The following is an 11,945-nucleotide window of genomic DNA, read 5'->3' on the forward strand; positions in this document are numbered from 1 at the left end:
ATCTGTCAGAAATCTGGCAGCAGAGCAGATACTAATAAAAGTGTTGAGGGAAGGGCTGCAGCTTAATAGATATCGAAGAAATCACAGGAAGAGAGACCTTGAAGAAGACCCAGAGGAAAACAGGCTTCAGTTGTTCCCTGAACCTTGAAACTGTGTGTTTGTTTTAGCTAACCTTAATACAGATATTAGAACATCATAAATCATTCTAATTGTTGATAATGCATTTCACTACAAGCATAAATTAAGGCAAACCATTTGCAGCAGTCTTTCATAAAACTATATAGGCATTGTAGTTCAAATGATACTGCTGTTTAACAGTTTGTTGCCATAACTTGGTATACGTTGCACCAATCTTGAGTGTAAATTCTAAACGGGAAGTTCATAGTAAGTGTAGAAATACATAGTTTATAGGCAGATGGAAGCTTTCTCCTGCTATATTTGGAGCTAGCCTGCTGAGCCCAAGTTAATTATTTCCTGCCATTCACGTGCTGGAGTTATACATGAGGGAGAGCTAAAGTGGTCAAGCAACTTCAGTTGGCTTGGGCTGTAGGGTGAGCTCATGGCTGCTCAGGATGCGTTATGCATACTGTCCAGGTGGCTTGTATGTACAGATTTCAAATACTTTTTTTAGCTACATTATTAAAGAGACATAATATTGTATAAGCCAAACTAACACTGATCATATTTCTTGTCCATCTACTGGTATTTTACTATTCCTGGCAAAACAGTATTAGCGTCTTCATCTTCCCTATTTTAGGAGAGTTCTTGGGCATTAAGTGATTTTTTTTTTTTCTAAATGTTTATTTAATCTTCTGACTAATTAGATGGCTAAAATGGGCAGCAAAGCAAATTTTCTTATGCAAAACTCTTTTATTAAATATCTAAGTAAACTTTTAAAAATGTAACCTCTCTGGAAAGCATGTAAAAGCTGAGCTCTGCTTGTTACTGTATGTGGTTTTGGAAACGTCATGTTGTCTGGAGTATCTGCTGTTTGTGTTTTGGTGTGTTCTTTTTTTTTTTTTCCTCCCCCCCCAGCAGTAATGGCCCACCTCAGTGTTAAATTTGTTTGAGGCTGAAATTGAGCATATAGACAGAGTCACAAAATCATTTATGTTGGGAGGGGCCTCTTGAGATCATCAAAAATCTGAATGGGCTTTTGGAGTTGAGGTGTAATAAGATTGCAGAATAAATGCCACGTCAACTCTCTGACTTATTAATCAATTTTCTTTACTTTCCCATTGAAAACTAACGACTTTTTTCTGTTACAGATTGACTATACAGGAACAGAGCCTTCTAGTCCCTGCAACAAATGTTTAAATGTGTCCTGGGACAGCACACCACCTTGTACTTGCATCATCAATTTCACACTGGAACATTCATTTGAGGTATGCTACCCTGTATGCAAAGTGAAATTAGAACGGTTTGTATGGGTTATTTCATAATTGATAGGAAAGCTGTATCACTTAAGTCTTAATTTTTTTTTTTTGCTATTTTAAAGGATTATTTCTAGTTTTCCTATGAACTTGGATCTCATTTTTTGTGTGCCTTTTTAGTAGCAGGGATGAGATAGTTTAATGCCTCTGTTTATCTGGAAATGTATAACATTAAATGGAATGCTTGTGTTTTACATGTTTAGATTTACCGTATGTGTCATATAGCTAGCAAGTAGATCAGCTATTCCTGCATGATTTAAAAAAAACTCAGTTCAACAAGAATTGGAAATACCAGATAAGTGCTTTCTGACAAATTGGAGGCAAATAATGAGGCTTGTGCTTAACATCAGACAAGATAGGTGTTGGAATTAGTGCTGGTGAATATTGTTCTGATAGTTTATGGCATGTTGATACTGTTTGACTTCAGGATGCCAGCTTATGTTAGGGTACTCCTCTGTGTACTCAGTGTGAAGACAGGATTGAGGCTCCTGTTTTATGAATGTTGCTGCAAAGTAAACACGGAGTTTAAGAGGTTAAAAGTTAAGCTTTATGTTAATTAGTGTGTTCATATGTTTTATTGATCTGTTCTTTGTGTGCATGAAAACCCCTCTTGCCCCATCTTGCTTCTTGCAGAGCAATGTATTCATGTATTATGGACTTTCCAACTTCTATCAAAACCATCGTCGTTATGTGAAATCTCGAGATGACAGCCAGCTAAATGGAGATAACAGTTCACTACTTGTAGGTATTCATGCTTGGATATTAATAAGCAGCTAACTTCTTACTATTGCATAAATCACCACATAGCAGAGTATTTAGTTTAATAATGAGGTAGTAGAATTTTTGCATAACAGAGAACAACCGTAAGGAATTCATATTTTGTTTACAGAAAATAATTGTAAAATACTGTAAAATTTCATGTCAGTCATTTCATTAAGTGGACAGCAATGCAGTACTTCAATCATTTCTCAAATTTGAATAGTTTTAAACTGCCTTTTTATCTTCAGTCAATAGCATCTATCTGTATCCATTCTGTCTGAAGTTTTCGTTTTCAGTATAAAACAATGTTCGGTTACCTAGCACTTGGTTTGGATATTGCAGCTAAATGCATCTGTTTTTATAGACTCTGGTTCAATATTGAACATCAGCAATATTGGAAAATATCAGTACTTTGTATTCTGTTCAAGGCACTGTGTAGTGTTTAGGGCCAGACCTCTCCTCTTCCTAATTTTTACGAGGAGTGGAAATAGAGTTGGGTTCTTGCTCCAGCAAGAATTATTCTCCCTTTTTACCTGTAAACTTTAAAAGGAGGGAGAGTTTCAGGAGGCTACATCTGATGACTGACACAGGGTTTTGGGCGGGGCTTTTCCTGCTTGCATTTTTGGCATGTTGTTGGAGTCCTTGCAACCTGTTGCATTTTATGTTACATTTGGTTTCTTACTATAGCCTTATTTTCTATAACACTGATGCATACTTAAAAAAAACCCTATAATAAAAGAATACTTGAGTACTTCGTGTTGGAAAACTGTTTCTATTAAAAGATAAAAGGAAAAAAGTTCTAATAGCTTCCAAGAAAAGGCTTATTTTTAGTATGACCATGATGGGATTCTAACTTTATTCATTTTTTATTTAGATTCTATTCCTGCTTGTAAAAGAAAAATCAATCATGCTAACTAGTATTGAATGCTGAAGTATTTGTAAATAATCTGATTTGTGAAAAGATTATTTTGTGGTACATTTAAGATGTGCACATTATTGAGGTGCTGTAGTAAAAAACAGGTTAGTTGGATAAACTAGCACAGACTCATCTGCCTTTTTTCTTTCTGACTATCAGAATCCAAGTAAGGAATGTGAGCCTTACCGCACAAATGAGGACAAACCCATTGCTCCTTGTGGAGCTATTGCCAACAGTATGTTTAATGGTATGGTAACGCAATTTTAAGTTATCATTTAGATGTTTTTGTGATCTAGTGTATGTTTTGTGTTGTTACAAATTGTTTTGAGTAAAGACGTCGTGGGCTTTTTTATTTTGAATTCACACATTTTCATTGTTCAGAATAAAATATCTTGTGTTGTACTGCTGTTGCTTTTTTCAAAATTACTATCAGAATTAGTTTAATCTGATAGCATACAAAGGATGGAAATACCTGTTGTGAGAAGCTGTCACTGCTGTGGAGTAGACCTGTAGATATCATATATGGATAATATGCTGCTATCTAATACAGATTGATTACTACAGAACAGCTTGTGATTGTGGCAGGCAGGTAATAAATGTCTTGTCCGGTTTTTTTGGTTTTTTCTCCTGGAGGTAATTGTTTCACTGCCTATCAGGATCATCTGTCTAATGAGAGTTTCTTCAGCTGGTTTTCTGATTCGATTTTCTCCTTAGATACACTGGAATTATACCGCATTGATAATGGCACAGAGACTTCTATTACTTTGATTAAAAAAGGCATTGCGTGGTGGACAGATAAAAATGTGAAGTTCAGGAATCCTACAGGAGATGGAAATAACTTAACTGCGCTTTTCCAAGGTAAAAAAAAAGATGTGAAATTTTAAGAAGAACGAAACACTTCAAACACATTTTGATTCCAATGAGTTTTACCTCACTGACAACATTTTAGTGAACATGCTAATTAAAAATACTCTGGTTTTCTGAAGAAATCCAAGCTAAGGACTACTCTGCTATCTAGAAAAGTTGTCTTTAAATAATGAAAGCTGCACATTTCATGTGAAAGCGTTTGGTTTTTAACTTTACTGTAATCATTAATATTTCTTTTTTTTTTTTTTTTAATTTCTGATTTTTGTTTTCCACTTGGAATACTGAGAAAAGCCTAATATGTGCACTGCTGTTCTGGTTTAACCCTGGCTGGTAACTAAGCACCATACAGCTGCTCACTAACACCCTTTTCCCCTCAGTGGGATGGAGGGGGCAGAATCGGAAGGGTAGAAGTGAGAAAACTTGTGGGTTGAGATAAAGAAAATTTAATAATTTAAAAAAAAATTGTAAGGAAAAAAAAACCACCAACAAAGAGAGAGGAAAATAAAACCCAAGAAAAACCAAGTGATGCAAAAGAAAGTAATTGCTCACCGCCAACTGACCGATGCCCAGCCAGTCCCTGAGCAACAGCAGCCTCCACCAACCTCCACCTGCCCAGTTTTATTGCTGAGCATGATGTCATATGGTATTGCATATCCCTTTGGGCAGCTGGGGTCAGCTGTCCCAGCTGTGCCACCCCCAGCCTACTCGCTGGCAGGGCAGTCTGAGGAGCAGAAAAGGCCTTGAGGCTGTGTAAGCGCTGTTCAACAATGAATAAAACATCAGTGTGTTATCAACACACTGTTTTCATCACAAATCCAACACATGGCAGGATACAAGATACTATGAAGAAATTTAACTCTATCCCAGCCAAAACCAGTACAACTGCTATAATGCTTGGATTTCACTTGAAAAGAAATCCTGCAGTCGTTTAATCAAACTCTTCAGATGCAGTTTTCATTTAAATGTTTCTACTGGTAGATCGTGCAAAGTTTTCTAAAAACCTGATTCTTTTTTGTGATTAGAAGTGACTGATTTCTCTCATTTGTTAGGTTAAATACAGTTTGGTAAATCAAAGTTTTCTTGGGCTACCAATGTCTGAAAATAATCTTCCTCAGGGCTCTAAGGGGTGTGTGTGTGTTTATGCAAGGTATGTAATGATTTCAGGTTTAACCTGATGTGGGTTTCTTGCTTAGTCATAGCCAAATTGCATGTTACCGATGTGATGTTACCCTTGGAAAAGCAGATACCTTACCCTAATACAACGTAGAATTGTGTTTCCAATAAAATTAGCAACAGCATTAGTATGGCATGATCTAAAATATTGCACATAATTTTATTTGCTCATGGTCCAGAAAGTGGTAGTCAAACTCTTAAAAAGTGAGCAGAGGAGCTATCATCATAACGGAGAATTAGCTCACTAAGGTAGAGTAATGTTTTGAGACAAGACTTCCTAGCTACACGAATGTGTAGGGGAGGCAAATTTGTTTAAACAAATGGACGGTGCTATCATGAGAATAAATGGATGTGCACTACTGTTTAAGTGTCTTGCAATAGCAGTGAGCCAGCCTGTCTGTTCATACTGTTTAGAAGTTAGTATGTTTTTTTGTAATATTAGAATGAATTTTGAAGAGCCAGTGTGTTACTTAGTCCTGTATTTGAAATACTTTATTGTTATTATTTTTGTTTAATCCTAGGCACAACAAAACCTGTAAACTGGCCCAAGGCAGTGTATATGCTGGACGTGGAGCCTGACAACAATGGCTTTATCAATGAAGACTTCATTGTGTGGATGCGTACTGCTGCTCTGCCAACATTTCGCAAGCTGTATCGTCTCATTGAAAGGAAGAATAATTTACAGCCTACCTTACAGGCTGGAAAATATTTTTTGAATATCACATACAGTATCCTTTGAAAAACCTTTGAAAGCAGCTAAGGACCTTAGCTGGATTACACAGGCAAATATATTTGTGCAAGTTCAAATTGAACTAGGCTTTTTTCTTACCATCTCTAAAAGAGAGGGTACTGAGCTGTGGTTGAAAACTGGTAGTGAGAATTGGGTAGAATAATTACCATCTTGTACTTCTGTGCAAGTTTTTATAGAATTAACTTGTGTGTGGCCTGTTAGAACGTGAAATCCAGTCCAGTTTTTAAGCTTCGTAAATGAAATGACTGGGCTAGACTTACACTTTTTAATGTAAGTGCAGTTTTAATCATAACATTCTTAAGCTATTTTATAGTTCATATAAAACTGCATTCATATAAAACTACGTTTTTTTTAACCAGGATGAAAACATTCAGTTCCGTTAAAAAAAAAAAAATCCAACTCTTTGGAGGAGGCCTTTGTGAGGATATAATGGAGATGTTAATCATAGGGAAGATTTCAGTGTAGAATTTACCCAGTAGGCAAATTTTGGAGGATACTAGTGTCTTCTCTGTACACTTAGCTTGAATTCTCACAGCCGTATGGTCAGTCTTACTCACTTTTTTCTCACGCATCTTGTTCATGTTTATGGGTACTTGCGGTCCCCAATAGCTGCCTCATGTGGGATAGAGGCTAAAGCCTATGGACGGGAGCATTTCCATCTGATAATTTTTGGGCAGACTGCCTGCATTTTGGCTGACAGGAAGATACTTAAGCGTAGTTCAGGTGATGCTTAGCCTTCAGGCGAGCTGATAAGCCTTCCTGAAATCTGTTAAATGGCCTAAGTAACAGTTAGCCAGGTTCTAGTTTCTGCAAAATACTATGTATGGGCACGCTTTCTTTACCCTTCAGTTGATAATGTGGCGAATTTGCAGTGTGCATTTTTACTCATCAGTGTATGCACTACTAATTTTTTGATGTCTTCCTGTGATTGCCTATGGACTCTTAATTACTGCTTTGACACTGAAGGGTATTGAATATCTGGGAGAGATGTTTCCCATGGGTGCAGGAATTAACATTCATTTGGGAGTTGAGGGCCTGCTTTGGGTCCTTCTGTGGCTCCATGTATTGTTGTCAGATTATTCTCTACTTGTAGACTTGCTCCAGAGCAGCCTGCTCTGCTGTGCAATTACTCAAATCTGTGTATAAAATTAAATGAGTAGCTTAATAGTGAGAGGGAAATCAGATTGCTTGGGTGGTGTAAAGGAATTGAGAGAAGCATAGGAAAAAGGAAAGAACAGAGGTAGCTGGTAGCCTAGAAACTTGAGAGCTTTAACTTCACGGTGTAATGACAATATGTAATCAAGGGCAGACTGACTTTGGAGGTCAGAAAAATGTCAGAGCTGTGGATCAGGTGGGAGGTCTGTCATTCTGTTTTGGACAAACTAAAGACTAGGTAGAAGTGCAGGAGACTAGAGGAGGAGGGTTGTCATAGTTACCGAATTCTTAAAATTTGAAAGCACTTAATGATAATTTTTAAATAGCTATTGCAGTATTTTCCTTTGCTGCAAAACTGTGGGGAGTGCACATAAAACTGAATGAACGTGAAGTCACTAAAAAATTTTGTACTAAAATATGTTCAAGAATTAAAATTTAGATTTCCCTAATTTTATTGAAGCTGCTTTCAAAACCCCACAAAATCGCGCATTTGCTCTTCCCTTAAAAAGAGGTTAACATCTCCTAACGTGGCTATTTGCACTTCCAGTATTCAAAGGCAGCAGTTTGTATTTGGAACCTGAATGAAATAATCCAAAATTTTAATGTGTCTGACCACATAAAGCTAGATTTGGAAATGCGCTTCTTGTTTTCCTATATGTTTTTCAGATTATCCTGTACACAGTTTTGATGGACGAAAAAGAATGATCCTAAGCACCATCTCGTGGATGGGAGGCAAAAATCCCTTCCTGGGAATTGCTTATATCACTGTTGGGTCCATATGCTTCTTCTTAGGAGTTGTATTGCTGATCATCCATCACAAATACGGAAATCGAAACACTAGTGCAGACATTCCCAATTAATCTTGCATTCTGAAAACAAATGTACTGCATGTGCATCAAGGCCAGTCCAGAACGGACCCAGTTCTTGAAAGATAAATCTCTGCTTCTGTCACTTCTGAGACTGGGTACATAATTTTTATCTAAAGCTCCCCTTTCCCATACTGTGGAATAACTCTTGGAAATGACGGGTATACAATTAGCTATATTGATTGTATCTCTGCCTATGTCAGAAACAATTTTTCTGATATTTGCCTCTAACTGGGCAGGCCACACGATGCATATAGCTCCTGTTCCCTTGATGCATCTGCTGCTTGTTCATGTGCTGTGTAATGTTGGTATGATTCAGTACATATAGATTGTGTGGAGAAAGACTGTTATACTGTAAATTGTTAACTTTCTGGAATTCAGGTGTCAGTGCTGTTGAAAGGAAAAGTCAAGTCTTAAATGTGTTTTCAATTTACTGTCCTGTGTGCATGGGCTTTTACATTTCTTGCTGAGATTTTAATATATTTATATAAGTTGTTAAATATTTTTCCTGTGTCCTACCCACCTCTGTTATGTTAAATCCTTTAAGTGCTGTGTAAATTTCAGCACTCTGGATTCTTTGTATATTTACAATATATGTGCCTGGCCAGTAAACTAGCATCCTATGAAGATATCAGAAAACCTATTTGTTCATTATCTGCGTGAGTCCCTTTTAAAGTTTCTTCTAAATTGAGAAATGTTTGTTGCAGGTAGAATCTGCTTCTTTCTAATTTTATTTGCTTTAAGTCATATCCAATACTAGTTTACCTATTGTGATTGCTGGTTTTGCTTCTTATGAGCAGCTCCAAGCACTAATCCAGAAGAACCTAAAGTGTTTTTTCCGTTCACAAATCTGGGTGAATTCCTTTTACTGGAGGAGTTTCCTAACTTTCTTGAGGCATATGTATTCTGTGCAGGCTTTGTTGTAAAGGAATTGTCATATACTTTTTCCTTATTTGGAGTAAACACCACATTAAATTTTTGCGGTGTTAAGATAGTAAACTATAGAAATTCAGAAGTTGAGATGGCAGTAACCTCTTTTCATTGAAATGCAGGTTGAGCTTGCTGTGAAACCTAATTTAAATATTGCAGTTAGAAGCAATGTGCGGTTTAGTGTCTTAAATTACAGAAGGGTTCACTTTTAGGTTAATTCAAAGTTAACTGTAACCTGTAAAATACTACTTTTTGGTGACTTTTTTTTAGGTGATGCACAGAAATTGTAATGTATATGGTGGAGATCACTTTATATGCAACTAGCTTGATAAAGTATTGAGTATATTAAAAAAGACCTAATAAATTCTGCAAACCATTTAATTAAGAGATTTTATTTTGTTCTTGAACATGCATTTATTTTCATCTGGATGAAAAGACGTATTCTCATTAAGTGTGAATGCAGTTTAAGTGAGTTTTATGTCTGGGATTACATATTTGTTACAAAAAGTTGTTTATTCACGGTCCAATAGCTTAATCTATAGCCAGCTTTAAACAACACTATTGATTTATCACATACACACATCACCGTTTTTACTGAATTACTTGTGTAATCTTTTTAAGCTAGCAGTTTATAAGTCTGCACAAACTGTGGCATGAGGCAGCGTTTCCAGTGTGCTAGCATTCTGTAACTCCTTATAATAATTTGTTTGCATAGTACAGTGTGGCAGCACAGGACTTTAAATAGTCAAAAGATGTTAAGATTTTATTTACAGTGTTGTATCTATATTGCTGGAATTATAGAATAATGGTATGTACCTTTGTATATCGCAAGGCAGAAAAGTCACAGAAACTGTTAAACTGGCTTTCACTGGTAGAGTAGTTGCTAGTCCAGAATGTAGTGGGTGAGTAAGGGGACGTCTCCCAGTTCCTGGTTATTAAAATATTTTGATTTTTAAACTTTGTCACTTGAAATGCAAATATATTCTGCTTCATTCATAATCCCTATCTTTTTCCAAGTAGGAAATGTTGCTTTTTGGGCTGTGTGCAAAATTAAAAACGAAGTATTTTTCTATCTTTACCTTCAAATATTTTTCAATGCCTTACCTTTTTTCTACTGACTATAGCTGTCTGTGCTTCTTTGATCTTCTCAATGAAGTGCACCAGGATAAGAATCGCTGTCTGTTTAGTTTCTGTTATAATTACACTTTTTCTCCGAGAGCCTGTAGCAGTAAATACTTGTCAGGCAGTATGCCTGACAGATAGTGTGCCTGAGGAGCTTAAAATGCTTGTAAGAACTTAAAATACTGGGTCAAATTAGTAAACTCTTCCTTCACTCATGCTCGTTTGTCTTATTGTCATGTTGATAACTACGGAGATCCTTGGATTTTGTATTTCTTACAAGTTGCCCATATGTCACATGTTCAAAGATGAAACCACGGCGTCCCTGTCTGACACTTCTCGGGGCAGCATCACTGTCCTAGTGGTCAGTGTCGTCTGTTGAATTTGGATTTGACCACCTGTGACCTGGTTCTTCAGTGGCATCCTTCAGAGGTATTCGCTACCAGGGTTGAGAAATACAAAGAGCAATGCTTCTGCTTTCTGAGTGCCAGTTTGGTGCTTTCCAAGTCTTACCCAATTGAGGCAGTGCCCAAAGTGTGAGAGATTATTAGCTTTCTGGAGGCTGCTGCTGTTACGAGGCTCTGCTTATGAACGAATCTTTCCTGGAGAGAGGAAATTGGGAAACTAGGATATGTCCCTGTCTTACGCAAGAGCTCTCCAAACAAATTCTCTAGTGTGAGACCAACTTCCTTCTGATTTTTTGTAAAATCTACATCCCTGTAACAAAGCAGATTGTCACCTCAGGTATTTTTTTTAACTGCATCAGGCTATTTGGGGAGCTGTCGATTGTGCTTTGCTGAGTCAGAGGGAAGAGTTACCAGCTTATAACGGATGTGAAGGATCCTTCACAGCCTTTGCCTCCCAAGGTCACGCTGGTACTGAAACTAGGTTCTCAGCAGCATGGTTTTGCTTTAATTATGAATGTTAAACCTTGAAGAATACAAGCCTTGTCTTTTTTTTTTTTATAGAAATCTCCATGGGAGGAAAGGCCATGACAATCTAGGGCCATGCAATCTAGGATCTATTGCAGATGCAATACATCTGCAAGCGTGTACTATCTGCTTGAATCCATCAAATAGAGCAATGAATGTGGCTGGCGTTTGGACTGGATTCACAGGAGGTGTTACTGACTGCACCTTTCTCTCAGATGCCCTACTTGCAGTGGGAAAATAAGGGTTACAATGTCTATAGACAGACAGATGTCCAAGACTGAGTTGAAGTGAGTGTCTGGTGGAAAAATGTGACTAAGTCTAAAGCAGAATGTACCTACAGTTTTTTAAAAAAAAAAAAAAAGAAAAAAAGTTACTGACTGGAATGCAACCGCTGAAGACAAAGAACAAGGCGTAACCATAGAAGCACTGCAAATGATTCTGATCTTCAAAGTTCCTATGACAAGAATATGGTTTCTGATCTTGCCTGAAAATTTGTGATCTACCCTTCATACTACATAAGGTTTTTTTTTTTAATACAAGTTCGATATTTGTGTAACCTGGGGTTGTTCCCTGTAACTGAACTAACTAGCTATGGTGAGTTAGAAATGAAGAGGGCAACAATGCAAAGGCCTTCAGCGAGGTCAGCAATATCAATCTTAAAATCAAGCCAGTCCCATGAGGGTTTTGTATTGACCTAGTCAGTGAGTTTAAAAAACAAACAAACAAAAAAACCCAAAAAACCCCCAAACACAAAAAACCCAACCCTAACACCCCAAAATGATCCACATATCGAATACTTGTCTGTATTGAACAGCCTGCCAAAAATTATCACTTTCAAAGTAGGAGAAAAAAATGTGAAAATCTAAGCCAATTTTATTCCTGCTCTCCTCTTAGCAACATGGACGGTTTATGGAAGAGGCTGCTTCTAGCAGTGTGAAAATGGACTCCAAGGTAGAAAGCCCAGTTGCAAAAAGTTCTTTTTTGTAGTAGTAGTAATACTAAATTTTCCTCAGATCAGCAGAAGTATTTTCATGTAAAAATACC

At 37.0% G+C, this 11,945-nt stretch overlaps 1 protein-coding gene across 1 annotated transcript; it reads left to right on the forward strand.

Annotated features, from left to right (window-relative positions):
* Window positions 1-1,238: 1,238 nt before the first annotated feature.
* On the forward strand, window positions 1,239-9,231 carry TMEM30A (transmembrane protein 30A; the record flags this gene model as incomplete). Its single annotated transcript, XM_009275792.1, has 6 exons — window positions 1,239-1,385; window positions 2,067-2,174; window positions 3,268-3,355; window positions 3,823-3,966; window positions 5,670-5,876; window positions 7,721-9,231. Coding segments are annotated over 6 exons (888 nt in total), but the record flags the coding sequence as incomplete, so codon positions are not given.
* Window positions 9,232-11,945: the final 2,714 nt, after the last annotated feature.

This window comes from Aptenodytes forsteri, unplaced genomic scaffold (genome assembly GCF_000699145.1).
Source record: "Aptenodytes forsteri isolate BGI_AS27 unplaced genomic scaffold, ASM69914v1 Scaffold256, whole genome shotgun sequence".
NCBI classification, from domain to species: Eukaryota; Metazoa; Chordata; class Aves; order Sphenisciformes; family Spheniscidae; genus Aptenodytes; species Aptenodytes forsteri.